Consider the following 26,442-nt stretch of genomic DNA (forward strand, 5'->3'; position numbering starts at 1 on the left):
TCCCTGCTTTACTGCACCTGAGGAGAGACACTGCATGTGTGTATGACTCTGTGTGTGTGTGTGTGTGTGTGGCCGGCCAGGTTCTAGGAGGGGGAGAACTGGACCCACCCACAAGTGGGGAAGGGACTGGGCGTGGGTCTCCATGTGAGCCACAGCTGCACACCCTGCCCCCCAGCTCTCTCTGCAAAACCCCAGTCCCTGCCCCATCTGTGAGCCACCCCGTCTCCACCCCCAGTGCCACCAAGCCGCTTGGCTCTGTTGGTGCATGGCAGCTGAATGGTTGCTCATGTCTAGGCCAGACTGGGGCAGTCTTTCAGGAAGACCCCAGGAGTGTAGTGTGTTCTGTGACAATCTGGGTCCCTGTGACTGTTTGTGATCCAGGGGGCCCGAGTGACCTGTGTGAGTGAGTGTCTGTCCTGTGTGGGAGCAGGGGTGCGGGGACTCAGGAGGCTGAGTTCAGGAGTGCTGCTGGGAAGTGCAGGGGACCATTCCTGCTTAGGTCTAGGGCCTAGTGGGCCTTCCGTTGGCTTCTTTAGACCTCTTGGGTCTCCAAGGTAGGTTGTCCTCAGTAGCCTCTCAGATTCCCCACTCCTCCAGCAATTTGAGTCAGGGTCTTCCCAGACTAGTGGGCAAGGGGGAGAGAGTACTGGCTTTGGAGTCAGGCCAACGAGGGTTCAAATCTGGGATTCCTTCCTTAGGAGCTGTGAGATTTTAGGATGTTACTTAACCATCCTGAGGCTCAGTTTCCACCACAGTATAATGGGGCTGCTATAAGCTTCCTCAGAGGGTTCCTGTGGGGATGAAGAGAGCATGTGTATACAGTACCCACCACAGGGCCTGACACGTTTTAGGGGTTCAGTGAAGCTCTCCCTCTCACTCTGGCACCAGTGACGGGACTCTTCCCAGGCAGGATCCTGGGTGGCCTCTGCAGGGTTCTCCAGGCAGGTCCTCTCTGGAGCCTGGTCCGGAGGCTTGCTCAGACTGACTCTGCTCCCCTCTCCAGGCCTCAGCCCCGTCTTTCCTCTTCCTGTCCCTTCCCAGCTCCCAGCCCCATCCTCTACCCCTACACCTCCAGGCTCAGCTTTCCTTAGTAAGCTCAACGTAGTTTGTCCCTGATCTCTATCCATACCTGTCACCCCCAAACACATGCACCTCCGCCCCCATGACTCCATGGGGCCTGAAGGGGGTGCCGGGAGAGGCATGCTGATGCCCTGGTGCAGGAGCCCCTGGGACCTGCTCAGTGCTGGGCATGCAGGGGAGGGAAGGCTCGATGCTGGGGGGGTGGGGAGGGGGAGACTGGATCTTTCTCAGACATGGGGCCGGCTTCCATGCATTTCTCTGCTGGTCGTGACTTAGGGAGGCCTCTGACCTCTGTGTTCCTGGCTGGTCCCCAGCTTGGTCCTGCTGATTCCTGTCTGGGGCCTGGGCTCAGTGGCCTTTGCACAGAGTACGTGCCCTGTAAACATGTGTGAATATTCTGATTGAACCAAAAGGCAAGAGGCACTTGTTGTTGGTGGAAATGCTCCGGCTCCAGGCTCTGCACCCTACTTGGCTTCCCCAACTTCTCTGAGCTGGGGTTACTCCCCTGCCGGCCCACCTCCTTGGGCAGGTGAGAGCGTCCAGTGAAGACATGACTAGGAGAGGTGCTGTAAAGCCGTGAAGTGCCGCGCAGCTGGGCCGGTGGTGGGCACAAGTGGACTTCTAGAAGTTGTGAGCGGTTGCCCCCGCCCGGTCGCTGACCTCCACCTCCCTGCCCCCAGGACCAGGGCACCGTGGGGGTGATCTTTAACGTGGGCACGGACGACATTACCATCGACGAGCCCAACGCCATTGTGAGCGACGGCAAATACCACGTGGTGCGCTTCACTCGAAGTGGCGGCAATGCCACCCTGCAGGTGGACAGCTGGCCGGTCAACGAGCGGTACCCGGCAGGTAGGCGGCGGGGGCGCGCGGAGGAGGCGCGGCGGGAGGGGCGGGGCGCGGCGGCAGGGGCGGCCTCTGATAGGAGCGCTGCCTGCACCGGGGGCGGGCCTCAGCAGAGAGGCTTCCGGCTGTGGGCGGGGCGGGCTGCGGGAAAGGCGTGGCTAGTGGGGGCGGGGCCAGGACGGGCGTGGCTAAAGGGAAAAATCGGGATTTGTAGGGCAGGCGAGACCGTGGTCCTGGGAGTAAGTTAGCTAGGAGGGAGGTGGCAAAGCTGAGGCCGGAAGGCTGCAAGGCTAGGGCTCAGTTTGGGGATGAGGAGAAGAGAGGAGGAGGAATGGGGAGAGGTTGGGAGAGTATGACGCGATTGAGGAACGGATGAGTCGAGAAATGAGGGACAGGCGGAAATGGGGAGGCAGATGCAGAAATCAAGGAGAGAAGATCCGGAAATAACCCAAAATATATCGCAGCAAGGAGGCAGGGCTATTCCCAAGGACGGAACCAAGGAAAGAATGAAGGTCTTTACAAAGAGCAAGTTAAAGATCCATATTAGGAGATGTGCATAAAGGAAGAGAACCACGGAGACCCGGAGAAAAGGAACCTCAGTGTCTCAGGGAATAAGAGACATGGTAGAAGGGAGAGAGAGACTAGTGACAACAAGAGTGAAAAATTGGGGCAAGTGCTTTCAACAAACCTTCGCTGACAACCCACTAGGTATCAGGTCCTGTGCTAGGCCCTGGGGACACAGAGGTAAGCAGGACACAACCCCCCTTGCAGGGAGCTTGCAGCCTTGGGTGGGAGGGAGCACAGGAATACAAACAGACTCAGTTCAACAGTGTGACAGCTCTTGGTGGCCGAGGACAATCCAAGGTCTGAGGAGCGCAGGGGAGGAACAGGGATGAGGACACTAAAGAAATGAGGAGGCAGAGACTCTGCAAGATACTGAGGGAGGCAGAGAAAGAGCCTCAGAGTGAGAGGAAACCAGAGGAGGAGCAATGGGGAGATATGGATGGAAATAGTCACCGAGACATAAGCAAAGACGGAGGCAGCTCCTGGAGTGATGCGGGGAGATATATGGAGCTGCCGTCACGCAGAGCCAGCCAGCGAGAGAAGAGGTGGACAGAGCCTTGGGAGGGAGACGAAGAGAGCCTCAGTGTGGGAGACACAGAGGGAGTGGAAATTGAGCCACTGCAAGGGAGAACCGCAGAAACACAGAGATTCAGAGATAGAGGCTGAGCGACACTGCAGAGTCACACACACGGGGGCCGACTGAAAAGCAGAGAGAGCATCTGCTGCTTCAGTCCCTCTCTTAGGCAGAAGTGACAGCCAAGTCAGAGGCAGAGAAGCTGCCCCACACTGACCTAGAGGGCTGTGGGCAGAGGACAGGTAAAGGTGGGGTGCGTAAACCCTCCTGGGCCCGCTTATGCCGGAATAAAGATGCCAGTGTAGGCTCACACCCACAGTCAAGTGGGCTGGTACTCAGACATTCTTGGGCAGCACCTGGAGATAAAGAGAACCACATGGCCCCCTAATAAATATCAAAGCTGATGGACACACAGGCCAACCCCAGACATGTGGACGATTGCAAATATTCGTACAGTCAGACAGACACAAGAAAAAAAGCCCTGCAGAGAGATGCCAGCTTACACCAAGGCCCTGGGCACGTGTGGGGTCACTTAGCACACAAAGGCTCCTGTGCTAAGTCCCACCTGGCCGCAGACACTGACAGGCCAGGCTGTGTGGGTGTGATTGCCCTGTGGGCATCAGACTTCTCTCTCTCAGCCATACACACACCAGGGCAGCCTTTGTAGCAGTGAAAACGTTAGCCTGCGCTGGACAGGGCTGGGCTGGGGAGCAGAAAGCCCTCACCCTTTCAAGCCTCAACTCCAGTCCAGAGCTTCTCACCTTGGAGCCCAGAGCCAGAGGCCAGGTTGGAGGAGTCATGGCTGCCCTCCTTTGCTCAGGGACCCCTGATGGGGGGTGGAGAGACTGCCAGGTGCTCCCTCACCTGCAAAGTGGAGTAACCTGAGGGCTTGGTGGCTGCCTGTGCGCTGTGAGGGCAGATCCTCTACAAAAGCCGAGTGTCATCCTGAGCAACACCAGCAGGCCAGGTTAGCAGCATGCATGGGACCAGAGCCCGGGCCCCCAGATTCTTAGGGAGGATGGAGACACAGCTCATGGACTCCCAGTCAGCAAGACTCCTTTTAATTCTGTATCTCCTACTGACAAGCTGTGTGGCCTTGGACAAGTCAGCTAGCCTATCTGAATCTCACTGTCCACCTCTGAAAGGTGGGGATGGTACCTACCTCATGGCAATACTATGAGAACCGTGAGATAACCTGAGGAAGATGCTAGAGTGGCATGGCGTAGAGGAGGTGCTCAACAAACAGAGCTTTTGTTAGAATTGTTATGTGCTCCAATGAGGCAGATGTATACTCTTCCCTTCCTCTCAGGACACACTCACGGACAAATACACAGACACACACAGACACCCAGACACACACACACGAGAACCCCAGTGCAGGTGGGTCCCTTAATGCCTCTTGCCCTCCTGCCTCTCTGCCTCTGCGCATGTGCCCTCCCTCCCTCCCCTTCCCCCTTGACTCCCTTCTGGCCCCTTCACCTCTCCTCCAGTGTCTCCTTTGGCCCCTTCTACTCCCATCCCCAGAGTGGGATGCCCTGTGCTACCTCTAACAGAACACAGAACACTGCTGGTCACTTGCCAGTCTCCCTTGCTTCGCTTCATCTTTGCATCTTGGGTGGGCAAGGGCCAGGCCTTCACCTGTGCATCTCCGGTACCCAGCACCAGGAACAGAGCAGGCATCAAGAATTGTTTGTTGAGTGACTAAATGAATGAACGATTTATTTTTGACTTAAACACAAGTGACCTGAATCTGTCAGGAAGGCAGGGTCTCATCGTCCCATAACCACCTAGGGAGGCACCATCCATACACACATGAGCGTGTGGTGTGCTCCTACACGAGAGGTGTACACAGGCAGGCCCAGGCCCAGGTCTCACTGGGCAGGCGAGCGCAGCTGTACAGTGGGAGATGAGCGGGAAAGCCCCCCCAGTGTGCATGTTATTGCACAGTGCGTAAGTGGTTTCAATGGGAAGGGTGGCCAGATTCCCAAAGGAAATCATCTCCATCTCCCCTGCTGCAGATTGGGATCACCCACAGCCCCCTGATGATGCCGGGAGGAGCACACAGAACTCCCAGGCACACTGACAGACCCCTCTCCACACACACACACACACACACACACACACACACACACACACACGCCCTCCCTCCCCAACTCCAGGGCCTGGAGAATGGTGAGTGGAGAGAGGAACAGGTGGGTATCCAGAGGGGTGGGGCTTAGGAATTGGGGAGGAGGAGCCTGAAGGAGAAAGGCCTGTGAGTGAGAGGGCCATGGAGCTGGGCTGGGTCCCCAGGGCAGAAAGGAGAGGGATCCTGAGCAGAGTGGACTCTGAGGGTCTTGGAATGGAGCTGAGATGGGGAAGAGAGCAAGGTGTCGTCAGGCAGAGGAGGGCTGGGGGGGACCCTGGGGGGGAGAAGGGGTAGAAGAGGAGGTGATGGCTACCACAGAGAGTGGAGAGAAGGAAAGCGGGTGGGTGGGACAGCTGGGCGCTGATCCAGCTGCCACACGCAGGCACCACGCTGTGATGTCACTGTAGTGGTGGCTAGGTACATAGGGGGCGGTGACCAGGGTGAGAAGGCGTAAGTGCCTGCAGTAAGGGCAGCACTGGGCTTGGGGGCCCCCGAGAGGGGATTATGGTGGAAGCTGCGGGTGGGGTCAGGGGTGGGTTGTGGCGTGGGAGATGAGGGGGAGCTGGGATCAAGCACGGAAGGTGAAGGGAGCTGAGATGACTTGGAGAAGTGGCTGAAATCTCACTGTTACACGCATGTGCCGGGCCACCCCCCTAAATGCCACATAAACCCCCGCTTAACCCGTCCCTCCCACATCTAAACCGCCCTCTAAACACAGTAACCAGCTGGGCCGCTGAGGCCTCCCACCCCCTAACTTAAACCTGCTAAATGCCCCTCCCTGCCCCACCGCCCCACTCTGGGATGGGGAAGGAGGCGGGAGCAACAGCTTGAGCCCCAATAAACCTGTTTAACCTCTGACCTTTGACCTTCCAGCTGCCTTTTCTTTCAATCCCCTTTCCCTTTCTTCTCTGTCCCTCTCTTTTTCTTTGGGTCAGTCCGGCCCCCAGGGTGGGGCTGGCTCTTGATGGGAGCCTAGGGAGGGGGACGGGAGGACAAGGGACCCAGTGTTTCTCCTCCCACCCTGGGTGGGCCTTACCCTCTTTCCGTTGGATGGTGCTGCTTACTCTGAGTCTCCTGAGAAATGCATAATTACTTTTCTGACTCCTTTGGACTTCGCCGCCTGAGAAACCTACTGTCTTTCTAAACTTTTCCAAGGAAACTTTGATAACGAGCGCCTGGCGATTGCTAGACAGAGAATCCCCTACCGGCTTGGTCGAGTAGTAGATGAGTGGCTGCTCGACAAAGGTAATTAACCAGAATTAATTAATTAATTAATTAACTTTAAAAACACTATCTTAAAGGTGCAGAGCTCTCTCTTTCCCCATCCGTGCCTTCCCCATCGCCCGCCCCCAGTGAAGGACGATTGTCCCGCCAGAATGCCCCCTTCCTCTCTCTAGTCGAGGGTCTATTTCTTTTAGAGTGGTGGTTTGGGGCAGGGGTGGGGTTTTTCCCAGAAAAGGGAGAGTCCTCAGTCTCTTTCTAAACCTGGGGTGGGACTAGGATAATCCATGAGTTTCTGGAACCACTCCAGTAAGGCAGGCTGGTGGGTAGGTTGGGAGGGAGGTGCCTTGTGCTGAGGAGGGTCAGCTCGGAGGTTCCTAAAGGGCCAGTCGAGGACTACAGTGCACTTAGAAGCAGGAAGTGCTGATCCTAGGATCCAAAGGAGGGGTAGGAAGGCTTTGCCAGGGTCATCTGAGGAGAAAAGGGAAGAGTGGGGGCTTCAGATCGTACTAGAAAGACGCCCCCAAGATAGTAGCTGTGGGGCCGCTCTCTCTGGAATGGGCCCAGCTTCATCAGAGGCTCTGAGAGGTAGTGGAAGCTGGGGGGAGACGGGGAGATAGGGGAAGAGGTGGCCATTCCGCAGGGATCTCTGTGCCTGCTGAGCTGATGAGAAAGACAGAACAGGCTCGCTAAGAGGCCGCATGTGTGAGGCACTGCTGGGTATGAGGGAGAAGGCCATTTGTCACCAAGGGAAGTTGGGGCCAAGGGCGAAGCCATCCCATTCCCTTTGGAGAGGGGGCGAGCTCTGTACCTCTAAGGCTAAACTCTAGGGGGGACGTAGAACTGTTAAACCTCCACTAACCAGCTGATAACTGTGCTTTTAAATGTCCACTGGGGCTTTCTCAACTAAAACCCCCAATGTCACCTCCAGCCCCCCACACAGCCATCGGGGACTAAACGTGCTGATAACCAGATGTGATAAATCCGTAACAGGACAAAAAGTTAAAGGGACTGTAACAGACATCGCTAAAACCTACAGCCCCCAGCCACACCGGGCTGCTCTCTCCAGCGGGGCGAACTTTAACCCTTTGAGGAGTTCACGGCGGGTGGGGCCACAGGGGCCAACTTTGCTAACCTACGCAGCTTCCTCTCCACTCCCCACCTCCCTCTCCCGGAATCAGAGAGGCCAAGAGAGCAGCTTGGGCTGAGGCTGGGACAACTTGTGACCCCAAAGGTAGGGAAAGGTGGACAGGCCCTGGGGGGAGGGGCAGGACTGTGGTCCCAGCGAGGGGAGAGCTGTCTCTCACCACCTGTGTGGCCACACCTTCTCTTTAGGCCTCTAGTTCCTCTTCTAGAAAGTGAAGGATCGGGCTGAATACTCTGGTAGTTGCCAGCGTGTGGAAGGAGGAACTCACTTGTGTGGCCTTGTCAAGACTTCCCCTTCCTGAGCCTCCGTTCCCTCCTCTGGACGATGGGGATGGTGATCCCCGCTCAGCCACCTCACAAGGGGTTCTGTGAGGATGACATGAAATAAGGGGCTGGAGAGTATCTGAGAACAAGATCGGGGCATTCTCGGAGGGATTATTTTGCCGTCGGCACCTGGCGTATGGTGGGTGCTTGATGAATATTTACGGAATGAATCCATTTTCCAGTTCCCAAACATGTCCTATGAAGCACAAGTCCTGTGAGATGCTTCACAATAAAGAGATTTGTGGTAAAATGAGTTTGGGAAACACTAAATCCCGTTTCTTCCTCTTGGAGATGCACAATGGACGTTAGTTTCATAAAGGCTCTGAGAAGTCCCGCAAGAAAGAAACCTGTTGTTTAATTGCGGAATATGTGCTTTCCAAATTCATTTGACCACTGCGAACCTTCTCCTAGTTTTTCTCATAATTCTTATGCCTGAGAATAAATTCTGGGCACGGTGGTCTTCAAGGGCCTCTCTGGGTCTGGTGTTCCATCTGCCATGCTCTAGTGCTAAGCTTCTGTGGGTTCTGGCTCCATTTGTAAGATGGTGACGCTGCCCCAGGGCTGGGAGAGGTGCTGGGCAGTGGGAGGGCGCTGGAGGAGGAGGAGAGGCTGAGCAGAGGGGCCAAGTAGACACACCCATGGCTGGTCATTGGCTAGAGGCCAGACAGAGGGTTGGGTGTCCCAGAGGCCTGGGTGTTCCAGGGACCCTGAGTTTCCAAAGACAGTGTGGGTTTCACAAGTTGGACTGTCCTCAGCCCAGGTTTTGGGGGCAGAGCTTACAGGCACCTAACTCTAAACCAGATCTTTAACGAGGCACTAACCAGAGGCTAACAAGGGCTAAGCCAGGTCTTAAACCCCCCCAGCGCCAGCAGCTGAAGGTCTGGGGGAGCAGGGGCAATGTAGTGGTTCGTCTGCCCCCCTTCCCCCAAAATAAGCAACACCAAAACCAAAGTTAAATCTAAACTTAAACATAATAAATATCTTTTCTAAAAACCAAACCAAAGCAACAAACTCAGAGGGTTAAACCGACCCCCAGATCCACTAAAACCAAACGGAACAGCCAAACCCCACCCAGGTGGGAATTCTGAGGTGTCACTGCGGAGTGAGGAGCGGGATTGGAGCTGGAGCACTTTTTTTGGCTGTCAGCGAGCGAAGCAAGGTCCCTTTAACATTTTCCATCTCTGTACTTGCACATCCTGGCGGGGAGGAAGGCCTCTGCTCTCCAGGGCCTGATCCCTGGGCAGTGGCTGGGCCGTGGAGGGGAGGAGGAGAGGGGAGCCTGGCCGGAGGTCAGAGGGCTTGGTGGTGGCTGGGAGGGCAGAGTGAGGTCCGCGTGGCTGCTCCCACCCTCACACACGCTGGTCCTCCTCCCACGCACTGTCTGCCCCTCGGTCTCGCCTCCCTCCCTGCCCTGACACGCACTGCTCGCTTGCACTGCCCACTCGGCCTGGCAGTCGCCTTCTCTGTCTCTGCCTCTTTATCTCCTCTATCTGCTGCTTCTGAGGGCTCAGTGGCTTGGGGCTGGACACTGGGTGTGGGACGTTTGGGGAAGCAGAGGGAGAAGATGGGGATCAAATTGAGGGAAGGGAAAGCAGGGGGCGATGCCCCTGGGGCAGGAGAGGAGAGGGGATGGGAAGGTCAGAGGCATGAGCATGGTGGGGAGAGGGGGCGCTGGGCTCCCTTTCCCAGGCCATGTGGGCCCTGGAGACCCTCTCCCTCTGGGGTCCCCCCCTGGCTGGGTTAGGGGCTGTGGCTGACAAGGACTTTCCCTTTGGTGTCTGCCCCTTCCTCGTTTCTCCCTCCCCACCTCCCCACTTGCTGGTTTCCACCTCGACCTCTCTTTCCTCCCGTTGGCTCCCCTCCATTTTCCCCATCCCTTTCTGGTCTCCCTCCATTGCCTGTCCCTCCTCTGTCTGTCACCCCTGCCCGTTCCCCTCCCCCCCAGGCCGCCAGCTGACCATCTTCAACAGCCAGGCTGCCATCAAGATTGGGGGCCGGGATCAGGGCCGCCCCTTCCAGGGCCAGGTGTCCGGCCTCTACTACAATGGGCTCAAGGTGCTGGCGCTGGCCGCCGAGAGCGACCCCAATGTGCGGACCGAGGGCCACCTGCGCCTGGTGGGGGAGGGGCCGTCCGTGCTGCTCAGTGCGGAGACCACGGCCACCACCCTGCTGGCCGACATGGCGACCACCATCATGGAGACCACCACCACCATGGCCACCACCACCACGCGCCGGGGCCGCTCCCCCACGCTGAGGGACAGCACCACCCAGGTGAGGGCCCCTCTGGCTGACGGACAAGGGGCGGGGCTTTGGATGGGGGATAGGGCGGATATCTCCATAGCAACTGTGGTGCCCAGGGGAGGACCCAAGGGGTCTGGTGGGATCCTGGAGTCTACTGTCCTATCTTTGTCACGGGGATGGCTCAGTGAGGTGAGCAAGGTCTCGTTTCACGAGGTGCCTTCACCTGGTGACCAGGGATGTCATAGATGTGGAGGTGGCCACTATTTCTAGAGGGACTATTCCTAGAGCTGAGAGGGAGTTGGTACCCCAGGTATACCAGGGAAGACCACCCCACCTGGGTAGAAGTCTGGACTGGGGGTGAGGTGGGAGTACCTCCTCTGCCCGTCCCATAACGAAGGCCATGCGCAGTGCTGTGTGGGCAGAGAGTGGGAGATGGATGGTACCAGGATGGCATTGCTCTGGGCAGGGCACAGAAGTGACAGCACTAGAGGGGCTAGAGGCTCCCCGGTGTTCGCAGCCCCTCTCCGGAGGCTGGTGGAGGCCAGGAGCAGCCTCTCCCTGATGGCTGAAGTCCTGCAGGTGGCCCATTGCCTTCACAGGTCCCCCCTGTGTGACCCCAAACAGGTGCCACCGCGCGGCTGGCCTCAGTGTCCTCCGTGCCTGTGGGTCTGACCTCAGACAGTTCCCTGGGGCTTTACCTGCCCTGGCGCCTGCCCTGCCTGCTCAGGTGCTCCCCCTAGGTCAGGTCAAGCCCAGGGGAGTTTATCTTCTCTTGTACCCAGGGGAACACCGGAGGGGGCCGCTTCTGGGGAAGGAGGCTCTGCCGGGGCAGGACAGGTCTGGCTTTCCTGGTGGCTGAAGCTGATTGAGCGTGTGTGACTTACCAAGGCATCCCGGGGCCCGGCCGAGTTTTCTAGTTGTTGCCACCAATGATTGTTGGCCCAGGGAGGGCTCGAATCTGGCACATTAGACCTTACTTAGTCACTCTGCCCCCTCCCCCCGAGCTACTTCTGTCTGCCATCACCCATGGCTCTTGGGCCTCTGGGCCTGGAGGGACCTCTGTCCTTCTAGGGTAAATGGGGGGTCTGGGGGTGGCCATGGGGACGTGTCCTACCTCCACCATCAGCCTGCCTTCAGCCTCTATAAATGAGGGCTGGGCTCGATGAGCTCCAGGTCCTCTCATCTCTGCCAATCTGTAGGGAGCCTGGGACTGGCTGACAGGCTCATGGAGTCTGAACCCTCTTGCCCTCTGCCTTCACTACCAAAGAAACTGAGGGGACCTACTGCCAGGCCTGCCCCAGGGAGCAGGGAGCCCTGGGAGAAAGACCTGGCTGTGCCCAAGGATGGGTATCCGCCACACCCAGTGCCCTCCGAACGTAGGGGAGAAGTGCCACGTGGTCTCAGTGGGAGAGTGATGGGCAGACCATCCAGGTGGAAGAGAGGGGTGGGGACCGTAAGGGTCATGGCTGTGCTGGAGAAGCCCCCAGAGGAGAGGCTGATGCCGAGGGGACAAGGATACAGAAGGGCAAATTGGTCCTCCAGGCCCCGCCTTGCCCTTGGGTGAGGGCTGCAGTGTCTGAAGATCAGGGGGTGGGGCAGAATCAGGATGTGACCCTTTCGGCCCCTCCCCACCCCAGATGCCTCCCTTCCTTGGCCTTCAGTCAGGCTCTCACCCTGTACCCCGCAGTGGACTGACTCCCTTCCTGCCTGGACTCTGGGTTTCCCTCCTTGGGTCTCTTCCCGAACACCCCCTGAGCACCCCCCTTACACTCACTCATCTTGGGGATTCTCTTTCTTTGCAATCAGGAGGAGAGAAAATGCTGACAAAGTCGACTCCTGTTGTCATGGAAACCACAGCCCTAATTAATGTGTGCAGCCTGGTTCTGGGGCTCCAGGAAGGGGGCTGGGAGAGAGACGGGGTGATGGGATGGTGACGCTGGAGCCTGAACCCCCTCCCCCAGGTCCTGCTCCCCTTCTCTGCCCATGCTGGCCTCCAGAGGTCCCCTTACTGCAGCCCTGCAGCCCCAGGTCTGGCGTCCAGTCTCCTTGGCTTCCCCGAAATAAAAGCCACAGCATGCGCTGTCTCATTGATTCCCAGGAGCCGTGGGAGCCACTGCAGGGGGGACGCTGTTCAGTCTCCCTTTACACAGGGGGAAATGGAGGCCCCTGGTCACCCCACGAGCGATGAGAGAGGCCCTGTCCCCTGTGCCATCCCACACCTCAAGAGGTGGCTGTTGGCTCTGCTGACCCACCCTGGAACCCTCTTCTTTCCCCACCCCTCCTCTCGCCCCTCAGAACACAGATGACCTCCTGGTGGCCTCGGCTGAGTGTCCGAGCGATGATGAGGACCTGGAGGAGTGTGAGCCCAGTACTGGTGAGTGCCTTTCCCCCCTCCCCTGCCCCGGGCCCACTGCAACGCTGATGGGAGGGGGGCGACTGTCCCTGCCACCCGGCCCAAGCCCAAGGGGCCTGCTGCCAGGCCTTAGCTTTCCTTGATAGCCCCTCTCCCTTTCTACCATTCCCCTCCAGGTCCCTCAGATGCCCTCTGGTGGGGCAGTTTCTGGCCTTTTGGTGCCCCAGCCCTCAGAGGTAGTGAGGTCCTTAGCTTGGGTCCTGGGTTTGAGAGCCAAGGGATCAGGGAGGGAAAGAGGGAAACTTTTCCCTAGAATGATGAGTAACTGCAGCTCCCATGAGTCCTTATGGGGTAGAGGGGTGGGGGGTTGGGGAATGCAGGCCTAGGAACTACAACTCCCATCAGCTCTTGGGTCCAGAACGCAACTCCCATCAGCCCCTGAGGCCTGGGGTTCTCTTGGTCACTAGTAGAGGTGGTCTCTGCTGATCCTGAACCCTCCTCATCCCCAGTCTCAGGGAGGTGTCCGGTGGTCTGGTCTGGAGGGTTCCCAGGCTGGACACTCGCCCAGGGCTGCCAGGCCAAGCCAGGGCAATTACTGCACAGCTGCTTTGTGCCCGGCAGTGTACTGGGTGGGAGGTACCCCGTGGCCAGACATGTGGTCCACTGGGGAGATTGGGACCTGGGGTCTGGCCCAGATTTCTAGTGGGGGAGCTGCTATAGGAGAGCAGCGCTGAGAGTGGCATTCCAGGCCTCTGCTTGGTCCTTCCAGCTGGAGTCAAGAGAGAGACCAGAGAGAGACCAGATTGGCAAAGCAGGGGTGGGCCTTGAGTGCCGACTGAGAAGTGTGGGGTGTGGCATGGCATGGGGGTGAGGGCTGCTCATCTGAGCAGGTTGGGGGTGGTTGACAGGAGCTGGGGGGCGGGAGGGGCTGAGAGGAGCTGAGCCCTAGTGCTTGAGGCTGACAGGGGGATGGAGGAAGGATTGGATGTGGCTGGGTTTCCCAGCGAGGAGCATGGGCCTTGGTGGCAGACTGGATGAGCCTGTGGGGGCCTACGTCCCTTGCTTGGGTTCCCAGAGACTTCTCCCCGTTACCTTGCAGTGGGTGCACCTGGGCTATTGGTACCAGAAGGCTGGAGGTGGGGGTAGGAGCCTGCAAGCTTGGGGTAGGTGATATGGTCAGCTGAGCTGGGCAGTGTGAGCTGGGCACATCCTGTGAATCTGGCCTGAGGGATGGGCTTGGGGGTCTGCCAGCCCCGGAGGAGATCCTCAAGCTGAGGGTGGGCCGCAGCCATGGAAGGAGTGTGGGTAGAGCAAGAAGGACCATGGAGCCTTGGGGCAGAGGCTCAAGTCCCAGAGACCAAGGGCAGAGGGATTTCTGGAACACAGGCCCCCAGACCCAGAGGCTGAAGCCTGACTGCCCTCTGCGTCCCCCAAGTAGGGCAGAGCTGAGGGGGGTCGTTCCAGCAGTCCTGGGCCCAGAGGCATTAGGGGGAGCTGCAGCTGCTGGGCTGGAAAGGCCTCCCCGTCCACAGCCAAGGGCCGGTGCGTGCGTTCTGGAACAGATGCCCTCCACTGTGGGGAGGCCCCTCTGTGGGGGGCCATTCCCTCCATCTCCCTGGGTAATCTCAGCTCAGGATGCACCCTCACACTCCGCCATTGCTTTGGGAGGCTCTGGCATCTGGCAGCTTCGACAGAGCACTCCTCTGCTTCACCCCTCTAACTAGTCACTTACTGGGTGGACACAGCGCCTCTAGTGCGGGCCTGCCGGGAGTGGCTGTGACGAATGGCCCCATGAGAGCCCTGGGAGGGGACTCTGGGGACAAAGGGCTGTGTGGATCATGAGAAGAGGGCGCTGTTGGCCCACCACACGTTTGCACACTCATGCCCATGTTCGCACGCTCTGGGATGGCAACTGCCGGGGTGAGAGGCGGAGTCTCTGCTCTCCCTGGACCCTGCAGAGAGGAGTGTCGGGCCAGATGGTCACCGCGCAGGGACGTGCAGCCCACACTGGACCACACCAGAGCCACACACTGTCCACCAAGGTTCTAACCTCCCAGCTCCAGCTTGTCAGGGGCCTGGGTGTGACGCTGAGTGTGGGCCGAGCTCTTTCAGGCTGTGTTGGGACAAGTGAGTGAGAAGGAGCTGAAGTAGTGGGTCAGCTGTCCTGCCCCCATCAAAGGGCCAAGTATGTGAGGGGAGGATGAGGGTGGAGGAGGAATAGAAGCTGGGGGGTGGGAGAGGCTGGTGGGCCAGCCCCGCACCCTGCTTTAATATAAGCGGGGAGGGAGGGCAGAGTGCACACCTGAGCCCCCAGAGGAAACGGACGGAGCCCACGGGCTCTCCCCCAGATGTGCATCGCATGTGTTGGCACTTCCACCCTCGCACCACTCTGAAATGCTTAAAGTTGGATTCTTGTCATCCTGATGGGAGGCCAGGCAGGGACCAAGGTGACTCCGGGGTCCCTCAGTCTGATCTCGACCATGCCACCCCCAGGGAGGCTTTTTCTCCAGCACAGGGCCAGGCCTCCTTGGGCTCCGAGGTCAATGTTAGAGGTGGAGGCATCCTGGCTGGAGACAGCGGCTACCCAGGGGCTGACCCCAGGGTGTTTGCATCCCTCCTGTCTGCCAGATCCTCCTTTCTGGGTCCAGGTGTGAAGCCTGGGGTCATCCCTGCTCACCTTCCCACGTTTTCCCTTGACCTAGGCCCTACAGGGACCCCAGGCCCCACACCCTCTCCCCCCAGCCTGGTGACTATCATCTACCACGGTTTTATTACCTGAGGTTGGCAACCCAGCCAAAGAAGGGTATTGTTTGATGGACACAGTGTTGAAATGAATGGGAGTGCCTGTAGGGGAGCATGCACTGCATAATGTGCAGTGTGTAACGTGACCCACCACCCCTCGCTGTCTCAGCCAGCCTGAACCACATTGTGTTATGGGCCTGATCCTTTAGGGATCTGAGTTTGCACCCCTGAGACACATAAGAGGTGCACACACAGACTCAGACCCACAGAGGCACACACCTGTATGCACACATGTGCCTGACTTCACCCATGCACACGCATTTATGGACCTCCAGCAAGCTCACACATGCCCGCTTCACAGGTACACAGATGTTCAAAGCTAGAAGAGCACATGCCATTCGGGCCCAGACCAAAAGAGGCACACAAATGCTTAAACCTAAAGAGACATGCACGTATTCAGAGCCCCAGAAGTCTGTACACACTGATCCACAGCTGTTGAGACCCACGGAAGCACAAACCCCTACACACGTGCACAGTCTCTCAGAGGCACAGCCTTGTGTATCTGTGCTCAGAGCTCCGAAAACACCCACACAGGTGCCCCCCTGCTCAGACCCACAGTGCTTCACACTTACACTCGTGCTCAGCTGCACAAAGGTGCACACACAGCGTGTCTTAAACCCACCGAGGCACTTGCACATGCTCAGAAACACTCACATATTTTGGACACTTATGATGCCATGTGTATGTTCAGCCCTGAGCGTGTACACACGTGTGCTCAAACCCACCGAGGCACATGCATATACATGTCCTCAGACTCACAGAATCCCACAACCACAGTCAGTTCACAGAGGCACATGCGTGTACAAACCCACCAGCATAACACACGCTCACGCGTGTGCTCATACCATGGAATCTTACATGCACGCTCAGGCTTACAGCTGCTGACAGAGGTTTCAGAATCACAGGTGCATGTATGCATGTTTAGAACAGAACACAGTGTGCTCAGACCTACTGTGGTGCAGGCACATGTGCACACACATGTGTACACACATGTATGCACACACACATGGACATGAATTCAGGGAAGTACATGCCTGTGCCCAGGCTCACAGAGGTGCACGTGTGTCACAGCTCCACCCGAGTATACACTGGTGCTCAGACCTACAGTCGTCTGTACATATGTTCACACTCACCAAGATGCACACAAACATCCTCAAAGGATGTCCTCATGTGCCCACACGTGTGCTCATTCCCACGGAGGCATGCCCATGTGCACACAAAGTGCACCTGTGTGCTGAGACCCAGAAGGGTACACGTGCACATTCTCAGAGGTAGGCTGTGTGTGCCCAGACCCAGGGGCCCCGCACATGCGCACATTTGTTCAGATTCACAGACCTGCGTCCCTCCCACACTGCCCCATGAGAGGAGACCCTCAGAGGCCCACCTTAGCTCAGACCTACAGATGCTCATTTTTACTTGCGTACCCGTGTGCTCAGACACACACAGGCTCAGAGACATACACACAGGCTCAGAGACACACACACATTCAGAAACACACACATGCTCAGACCCCTCAAGGCACACATACTCATATTCAGTCCCATGGTGGTATACGCACACACACTCAGGTCTGCATTGGCCCACACGGGTGCTCACAGCTACTAGTTACTCATATTCTCAGAGGTACACAGGCAGCTGCACAGAGAAAGAGACACTTATATCCTCAGGCCATACACACATGTTCAGACCCAGTAAAATGCACGCCTCTGTGTTCACACAGGTGAGCACACACAGCTGTTCAAACCTACAAGGGCACACTCTTACACATGTACTCAGATTCACATAAACTTGCGTGTGCTCAGACCTATAGAAGCAGCCTCATGTACTTGCCCCATATGTGTGCCTCCATTCTAAGGCATTGCCCCCCACACATACATGAGACCCTCAGACACAGACATACAGACACATTTGCTCAGACCCACACATTTAGCTCAGAATCACAGAGGCACAAATGTGTTCAGATTGCAGAGTGTCTTAAGGTAACGCTAGTTGCTGTAACAGATAAACTCCACGACATCTGTGGTTTAAGGCATAGAAATTTATTTCTCCTTCATGTAAAGTTATAAACATGTGTTCCTGATTGGTGGACAGCTCTTCTCCATGTGCTGATTCAGGGGTCGGCATCCTTCCATTGTGAGGCTGCACCGTCTTCACCGTGTGACTTCCCGAATTGTGGAAGGGGATGAGCAGGGAGGGCTCACAAAGGGGAAGGTTTCATGGGCCAGGCCTGGGAGGGAGAGGCGCACACTGCTCCTGCTGATTCTCCCATCCAGAGCTCAGTCTCGTGGCCTCAGCCTAGCTTCCAGGAAGGCCTGGGCGTGTGGCCTTGCTGTGCCCCTAGGAAGAAGATTTGGTGACTAGCTAGTGATTTATTTGCCACAGTCTGGCCTTCGGGTCACCAGCTATCCATTCCACACTTCTTCCCACCCACAGAGCACACCTACCCCTCCCTAAGGGAGACACCTGAAAGCCCCATCCAGTGAGGGTAGTCATCTCGAAGGTGAGGATGTTGGGGAGACGGTGGCTCACTCCATTGGGCCCAGACCTGGCTCCTGGGTACCCTTTTGTGGTCTGGATACTCAAAGGATAATTGAACCTACTGTCTGCACAGCCCAATGCACACCCAGAATACAGTGGTGGGCTAGAGACGACCACCACAATAAACCTCCCATTCAAAAAAAGGAAGGATTGAGGACACACAGCGGCTCCTAGTTCCTAGCGTTTGGGAGATCTAGCCAGCAGGCCGCTCGAGGCTTGCCCCCAATAGTGGGGAAGTTTCTTCCTAAACCTTGCCTCTGTTGTCTGGGACGAACTCCCCTCTCCTTTGTCTGGAGCCCTGGCGCTGCCCTCTGGGAGGTTCTTCCTGGTCCTTATCCTCCATGGCCATCTCTGAAGTGGGTGTTGGGAGAATTTCCTCCGTGGAGGCCCTATAGCGTTGACAGCCCACTTCCTGCTCATGCATATTTGGGGCTCAAAGGTTATTTTAAGACTCAAACAGTCAAAGTAACCACACTCAGTTCTCGCCTAGACATAATTCTCAAGCCTTTTTATTTCCTTGTTTCTCTGCCCCCATGCCTGTCTCTTAATTTAGTGGTGACTATTTTTTTTTTTGTGAGGAAGATCAGCCCTGAGCTAACATCCATGCTAATCCTCCTCTTTTTGCTGAGGAAGACCAGCTTTGAGCTAACATCTATTGCCAATCCTCCTCCTTTTTTCCCCCAAAGCCCCAGTAGATAGTTGTATGTCATAGTTGCACATCCTTCTAGTTGCTCTATGTGGGACGCGGCCTCAGCATGACCAGAGAAGCGGTGCGTTGGTGCGCACCCGGGATCCGAACCCGGGCCGCCAGTAGTGGAGCGCACGCACTTAACTGCTAAGCCACGGGGCCGGCCCTAGTGGTGACTATCTTGAGGGCATCTGAAACCATAGGTGGGGAGGCCACAGCCTTAATCTGATCCTTGCAGCAAAGCTGAGCCCCCTCATTCAGCTGCAAGTTTCACCGGGCCATTGTCCCTCAAAGCTGTTTCCAATCTTCTCTCTTACAATTTGGGGTTTGGAAACAGTGGCCCTTCTGACACTCGCAGGCCCCACATTTCTGGGCCCTCTATTCCCTTCATCTCTGCTTGCAAACTTGCCAATTCTTGCCTGTCTCTTTCTTGTAATATGTTGCTAAAAGCACCAAGTGAAAGCCAGCAGTGTCACCCTGACTGTCCTGGCACTTTCCCTTAGCGCCTCAGTAGGCACGTGGCCTGACCTGTAGGTCATCACAAGCAATGGTTGGTACCACATGTTCTGCACTGCATTATACAGCTCTTCATATAATATATATATTCCTAGAAAAAACAGCCTCCAAATCCGTTTCCTTGGGTTGTTACATGAGTGCCACAGGTTTTTGTGACACCCATCCCTGGTTCAGTGTCTGTATTAGTTAAAGTAACATTTGTTTCTGTAACAGATATATCCCCCGAATCTCGGTGGCTACTTCAAGGGAAGTGTCTCACCCAGGTGAAGCCCTACCTGGGTGCTCCTGATTAGCAGGTGGCTTTGCCCCAAGGGGTGCATGGGAAATCCAGGCTCCTTCCATCTTGAGGCTCCTACATATCCAACACGTGGTTTGCAAGGCCACTGGAAGGAGGAGAAAGAACGTGGATCGCACACAGGAGTCTTTTATGGGCTGGTACGGGCAGTGCCCACTGCTGAGTCATATGACTACACCTAATCACAAGGGATGCTGGGAAATGTAGTCTCACTGCCCAAAAGAAGGAGGAAATGAGTTTGGGGAAGAAGGTGTTCACAGAGGCACATTGCGTGTGCTCAGACCCGTGGTGGCACGCTCACATGTTCTCAGTGGCCCATTCATTCATTCACGCATACACACATGAGCTCAGACCCAGGCAGACACAGGAGCAGAGCTAAAAGTTCACTGGCATGCACATGTCTGCTCAGACTCGCTAACATGCACTCTCATGTGCTCAGAGCCATCGAGGTTTGTGCACACATGCGCACATGTGCTCAGAGACATATGCCCAGGTGCACAGAAACAGACCCTCAGAGGAGTGGTTGCACGCGTGTGCCCTCGTGATGCACCTCGCTGTCTCTGACTTGAATCCCCCTTGGCGTCTGTCCCTGCTGGGCTGGTGTTTCTGGGTGGGGAGGGGGCCATCCTTCAGGTGACTGCACACGGTTGCACAGGTTGTTCTCTGCTGGAACAGGTGAGTAAGGGCTGAAATCTAGCCAGCGCTTTGCTTGCCAAACCGTGTATCCTGGGCACCAGAGCAGGGCTGTGTCCACTAGGAGGACAGAATGCCTTTTTCCCATTTTGCACAGAGATGCTGTCTGCCAAGTCATGCACAAGGCTGTGGCCACATCAAGGGGCTGCTTTTTTTGTAATTTGCACGAAATACTCTGTAAGCTAATGGCCTTCTTGCCCTCACAGCCTGGGCAGGGCCCCCATTGCTGGCAGATGAGGCCTTAGCCAGCCGATCGCTTAGTCTCTGACACTCAACCTCAGTTCTAGACAAGGTTTAGGTGTGGGGTGGGCACATCTTGCTTGGGTCTGCATGGGGTTCTTGGGTAGATTTCCAGTCTGGGGCTTTCTGTGCCCTAAAGGCAGAAAGGGCACAGCTGGCTGGGCCAGCAGCCCCCAGAGTCAGGGAAGCTGGGAGGGAGGGGTGCTCGGGAAAGGCTGGTGGTCTTCTTGGCCAGAATGGAATTCTCTCTAGGAAGTGGGACGGACACACACTGAAATTCAATTTAGGAGCAGAGGGTGGGTGTCATTAGTGATAAGTGCACCCTGTGGGTATTTCCCAAATCTGCAGCTGCCTGAAATGGGGGAGGGAAGGGAGGCTGCCTAGGGTGCTTATCAGACTCCCAGGAGTACCCCATCCCAGTGTGCACCCTTGGTGTAGAGCTGGACTCAGGGTCACAGGCACCACGAATCTTCATGTGTCTGCGCCCCCAAATGCCCTGGGGAATCCCGGGTTGGAATTCTGTAGTGAGGAGTCTCTGAGGGGTCCTCCCCTCCTCTAGGCCCCATTAACTGCTCACTGGGGCAAGCTTGCCTGACCCTTCCTGGATCAGTGTCTGACCCCAGGAAGGTCCAGTACCCTAGTTGCATGGGACTTGACTGCCAGAGAGCCCAGGCTCAACTGAGTGTCGGGGAAGGAAGGCAGCGTGGGTTCTTGATAGCAGGCTGTCTTGTGGAGAGGGCGAGGGGTGCAGGGTGCAGGGAGGAAGTGGCATGGGAGAGGGTGGCTGATGTGCAGGGCCACGAGAAGGGGGCGCCGAGGGGCAGTTGTGGCAGTGTGGGAGATGTGGGTGAGGGCAGGACACCCTCAGGAGATGCTGTCAAAGCCTTGGGCAGAGAAGGGCTGAGGGAAAGCCTCCAGAGGAGCTGGGGACGCAGGGACAGGGCCAAGACCCAGATATGGAGGCCGGGAAGTGGCTGGGGTTCAAGGGCAGGGACAAGAGGTCAATGTGACCAGGCCTGGGAGGACTCTGGAGGCTGGGGAAGACTGTGCAGGGGGAACCTGGGAGCCTCTGTGTCCCAAGGACCTAAAGAACCAGCAAGTTGGGGCAGATGGCTGTGGGGGGCTCAGGCTGGGCAGGATTTGTCTGTGGTCCAAGGCCTGAGGTCCCCATACACCCTAGTCTGGCTAGGGGTGAGCGAGAGGGTCGAGAGCCAAGGTCTGTGCCCCAATCAGCCCAATCAGCTCCTCCAGGGCATGACATATCTCCAACAAGGGCCTCCTGGTCCTGTGCCCTGGGCCTGGCATTCTACTGGGGCCCTAGCTATGGCCAGCTGGTAAAGGGCCACAAGCCTGCCTAGGACAAGCCTTGGCTCTGAAGTTTCCAGGAACAGCTGGTGGCCCAGTCTAAGATCGAAGGCAGAGATGGCTGTGGGTGAGAGCTGGGTCCATGGAGCAAGGCTCCTGCCAGGCTGAGCTCTTAGCAGTGCCCCCTGTCTGAGGGGTGGGGGAGGAAGGGTGTTCAGAACCCAGCTGCTCTGGCCTGTAAGAGGGGCTCCCACCTCCTTCCCCAGCCACCTAGCCTGGCCTGGCTCAGAGGAAGTGCATGATGAGTATTCCTCCCCTTCCCCGACCAAAACACAATGAGCACCCGCTCTATGCCCGGCCCAGTGCTGGGTGCTAGGGAGACAGATGGATGAGCCTTGAGCCTTCCCTGGAAGTGAGGCCAAACTGGAAGCCTTCCTGGAAGAGGAAGTGTTTGGCTAGATTCGAAGGCTGACTGAGATATCAGCAGGGGGAAGATGTTCTGAACAGAAGGCCAAGGTCAGGAAGAGGGCAGGTAGTGTGGGCCAGCAGTGAGGACCCCAGAGCACTCGGGGTCCATACAGGGAGCGGACCCCTGCCATGATTGGACCCAGGGTGCCGCCACTTGAAAGGCTGCCAGCCTCCTCCCAAGAGCCAAGGGCTGAATTTGCCCCTTACCCAGGGACCAGGGTGCTGGGCTGTCCTTGGTGGGTCTGGGGCTCAGGTGGGGATGGGAGGACAAAGTATGTTCATGTGTAGGCTGGAGGTCCACAGAAGCCAGGCCTTGGCCTCTCCCTGGACCTCGAGCCCAATACCCTAATTTTATAGACGAGGAAACTGAGGCCCAGAGAGTGAAAGAAACTTGCCCATAGTCACGCAGGAATTAATGACGGAACAGGTCTGTGGCCTCCCAGATTAACATCCAAGCCAAGTCAAGCAGCCTGGCAGATTCCTGCAGGCCTGGGAGGATGAGCCAGGCCTTCCCAGCATCCTTGTGAGACTCAGCCCTTCTGTGGCCTCCGAGAGCCACAGAAGGGACTGGACAGTCCATTTGTATGACACCTGGTGACTTTGGGAAGGTCCTGTCCACCCCAGGCCTCAGCATCCTCTTCCATAAAAAGCTGGGGTTGGCGGACCCCAGCTCCACAAAACGTGCTTCTTTGCTCTTAGGTCAGTTTTTCAGTGTGGCTGAGCCCCTGGAGGGCCAGGCATCCTGGGGCTTCACAATCTGGGGTGCAGGTGAACCCCTGCCCGGGGGGAGATTGGAGCCTGGTGGGAAGAGCAGCCCGAGGAGCTCGGCAAGGCTGTGAGTTCGATGGCAAAATCCTGGCTGTGGCTGGCTAGTGTGGCCAAGGACGGCTCTGCCAGACTGCTGGAGTTTACGATCTGAAGGATCAGCAGAGGTGTTTGAACAGCAGCACAGAGACCGGGGGCTTTGGGTTCGGGGAGCAGGAGAAGAGGTGCCAAGATGCGGCGGTGGCATGCGGCTGGCCTGGCTACAGTGGGACAGGTGGGACCTGGCAGTGGAACTCTGGGATGTTTCCTGTGGAGGGGTAGGGGGCTTGTGGTGTGATCTGCGAAGACTGCACCTTACAGAGACCAGGGAGAAGCACTCAGATGGGGGCAGATCTTGGGCTGTGCTGGAGGGAGAGTTAGAGAGGAAACCTCCAGCCCCCACCAGGCTCGGAGGCGCCCCTTCAAGAGGAGGGAGACCCCCCCCACCAATGACCTAGAGCCATGCTCCAGCTCCCTTCTACCCCAGACCAGTGGGTTTCAGTACTTTGGTTGGAGAGGAGGCCCAGGGGGCTGATGGGAATTGTAGTTGTTGACCCAGGGGCTGATGGTAATTGTGGTCCACACCCCTCCAAGGGCCTACGGGAGTTGTAGTTCTCACCCTTTGGGGCTGATGGGAATTGCAGTTTATGCCCAGGGGACCCCAGTTATCAGACCTAGGGAGGGAAGAGACCTACCCCTACCCCAAAAGCCCTCCCCACTAGTTCACCTGGGCCCTATATTAGCAAGTGCATCCTTCCCAGATGGCTGTGTATTTTCTTTTCTTTTTTTGCTTTCTTCTTCTTTCCGTTGTTTTATTATTGTTTTAACAATAATAAGAGGGCCAGAGGCAGTCAAGCCCTGGCCAGGTCCTGGCGGCCCATGGGGGTTCTGGGGAGGGGGAGGGGGGAAGTCAGTGGGGGTCAGAGGTGGAGGGTGAAGAAAAAGAAAGTTGGGGATTTAGGGTTAGCTCAAGAATCACATGTCCCTCACTCCCCGCCTTCCCACCTCCCTGCCTCTACATGGCTCCTCACCACCCCTCCCAATGTCCTATGGGACAGGACCCTCCTCCAATGTGTCTGTGTCTTCTCTGCCAACTCTTCCTCATGGACCTCGTCACCTCCCACCTTCAATTTCTCCTCTCCCCGTGGCCAACCTGCAATTAGCCTTCAAAGTCCCTTCCCATGACTACCCCCTGCCAAGTCTTCTCACTGATGGAGCAATGCCCACACAGCTGCCCTGTCATGTACCTCCTCCCCAAGCCCTCCTTCCCACTGCTCCCTCCCTCACCCACACGCTGACACCAAGTGGCGGTAACAGTTCCACAACGCCAGCCTGCACTGTGCAAATTTCAGCTTTGTGTTTAATGAGGGGGAGAGGGCACAAACGAGGGAGGAGAGAGAGTATTCTGGAGGAAGCAAGATTTTCAGGGAGAGAAGAGCGAGGGAGGGAGATACCAAACAGATAGACAGAAAACGTTGTACGGAAAAGTTGTTTTTTCTTATTTTTTTCGGGAGAACCCGCTTACACAGCTCTGTTTGTAATTTTTTTCTTCATGCTAAAATCACACGGCCTATTTGTTGATGTAAGTTGCCTGAATTCCGTGGTATGCTATCTTCTTTTTTAAAAACAAAAGAAAAAAAAAAAAAACAAAAGCAAAAAAAGAGAAAAATCTAGAAAAAACCCTAAAAGATATTGTTGTTAGGTTTGTTTAAATGCTGCTCTTGTGTCTGTTTTTAAAGCCTTAAACCAGTAGAGATTTTTTTTTCCGTTTCTTTTCGATTTCCTTTCCTTTCTGTTCCTTTTGGTTTCTTAAGACAAACAAAACTCAGAGAGCCACAGAGCCCGTGCGTGGGGTGCCCAGGGCATCCGAGCCGCTGCCCGCTTAAAGCGCAGTGCTCCGGCCGGCTGGCGGGCGGGCCCGGCCCGCTCTAGTCTCCGCCAAAGCCAATTGGAACCGATTTGGGTGTGTGAGGCTGTTGTTTCTCTCTCTGTGCCGGCCGCCTGCGCCCCGTGCCCTCGCTGACGCTCTCTCTTTTCTCTTCTCTCTCTTGTTCTAGGAGGAGAGTTAATATTGCCCATTATCACGGAGGACTCCTTAGACCCCCCTCCCGTGGCCACCCGGTCCCCCTTCGTGCCCCCACCCCCCACCTTCTACCCCTTCCTCACGGGCGTGGGCGCCACCCAAGACACCCTGCCCCCGCCCGCGGCCCGCCGCCCGCCCTCCGGGGGCCCGTGCCAGGCCGAGCAGGACGACAGCGACTGCGAGGAGCCCATCGAGGCCTCGGGCTTCGCTTCCGGGGAGGTCTTTGACTCCAGCCTCCCCCCCACGGACGACGAGGACTTTTACACCACCTTTCCCCTGGTCACGGACCGCACCACCCTCCTCTCACCCCGCAAACCCGCTCCCCGGCCCAACCTCAGGACAGATGGGGCCACGGGCGCCCCTGGGGTGCTGCTAGCCCCCTCCGCCCCGGCCCCCAACCTGCCGGCGGGCAAAATGAACCACCGAGACCCGCTGCAGCCCCTGCTGGAGAACCCACCCCTGGGGCCCGGGGGCCCCACGTCCTTCGAGCCGCGGAGGCCCCCTCCCCTGCGCCCCGGCGTGACCTCGGCCCCCGGCTTCCCCCATCTGCCCACAGCCAGCCCCACGGGGCCCGGGGAGCGGGGCCCGCCGGGCGCGGTGGAGGTGATCCGGGAGTCCAGCAGCACCACGGGCATGGTGGTGGGCATCGTCGCCGCCGCGGCGCTCTGCATCCTCATCCTCCTCTACGCCATGTACAAGTACCGCAACCGCGACGAGGGCTCCTACCAGGTGGACCAGAGCCGGAACTACATCAGTAACTCGGCCCAGAGCAATGGGGCCGTGGTGAAAGAGAAGGCCCCGGCTGCCCCCAAGACGCCCAGCAAGGCCAAGAAGAACAAAGACAAGGAGTATTACGTCTGAGCCCCCGGCACCGCGCCCCACTGCCAGCTGCCCCTCCCGGGAGGGCCCGGGAGGACGGGGCGGCCTTCTCCCTGCCGGGGCCATGGGGACCACTCACTCCCTGGCTGCCTCAGACTTCTCTCACGAAGAGCAAACGCAAAAAAAAAAAAAAAAAAAAAAAGGAAGAAAGAAAAGGAAAACCCCGTGCTTGTCCCCTTCCTCCTGCCGTTGGCGTCGCGGCGTCGTCAGGCTTGGGGCCGTCTGTCCGTCTCGGCTCTACGCCCGCCAGGCAGGGCACGTGCTCACAGCCCTGGGTTGATTTATTTTTTTAAGGGGGGTAGGTTTATTTTGGTGGGGCTGGGCGGGAAGGAAGGCTGGGGGTTTTGTAAAGTGTCCACCACGCGTCCTGTTAATTTTCCTCTATTTTTCCTCTTCCTCCCTCTGTCCCTCCTGCCTTCCTTCTCTTCCCAAGCCCTCCAGTCCCCACCCCAGGCTTGCTGTGTCCTTCTGTCCCCACCCTCCTTCCCCACTTCTCCTTTTTGAGTGTGTCTGGTTTCTCCCTTCCTTTCCTCCCTTTGGGATTCCAGAGTCGGCGGGAGGGTGGGCGGAGCGGCCCAGCGGTGGGCGGGGCGAGGGCGGGGCGTGCTGCCCGACTCCGCCCACGAGGGGAGGCGCCTGCATGGTGCCGCCCAG

The 26,442-nt window shown here is 57.3% G+C and overlaps 1 protein-coding gene and 1 long non-coding RNA gene across 14 annotated transcripts in view; one reads left to right on the plus strand and one right to left on the minus strand.

Moving 5' to 3' along the window:
* Positions 1-26,358, plus strand: part of NRXN2 (neurexin 2) — a 108,128-nt gene extending 81,770 nt beyond the window's left edge. For 9 of the 13 annotated variants that reach the window (XM_087422709.1, XM_087422710.1, XM_014792941.2 and 6 more), the window contains 5 exons: positions 1,761-1,932; positions 6,348-6,437; positions 9,829-10,154; positions 12,420-12,498; positions 24,884-26,358. In XM_087422709.1, the coding sequence (XP_087278835.1) occupies positions 1,761-1,932; positions 6,348-6,437; positions 9,829-10,154; positions 12,420-12,498; positions 24,884-25,770 (1,554 nt within the window). In that variant the 3' untranslated portion in view covers positions 25,771-26,358. The remainder of the gene's footprint in view (positions 1-1,760; positions 1,933-6,347; positions 6,438-9,828; positions 10,155-12,419; positions 12,499-24,883) is intronic. The other 4 variants (XM_087422715.1, XM_087422718.1, XM_087422717.1 and 1 more) reach the window with 1 other exon arrangement.
* LOC147912534 (uncharacterized) lies at positions 17,303-19,450 on the minus strand. The gene is made up of 2 exons (XR_015549710.1): positions 19,297-19,450; positions 17,303-17,616 (listed from the first exon to the last, which is right to left on the minus strand). It is a non-coding gene; the product is annotated as an uncharacterized LOC147912534 (long non-coding RNA).
* Positions 26,359-26,442: the final 84 nt, after the last annotated feature.

The sequence above is a fragment of the Ceratotherium simum genome, chromosome 34 (genome assembly GCF_057802395.1).
Source record: "Ceratotherium simum simum isolate JZ-2026a chromosome 34, ASM5780239v1, whole genome shotgun sequence".
Taxonomy (NCBI): domain Eukaryota; kingdom Metazoa; phylum Chordata; class Mammalia; order Perissodactyla; family Rhinocerotidae; genus Ceratotherium; species Ceratotherium simum.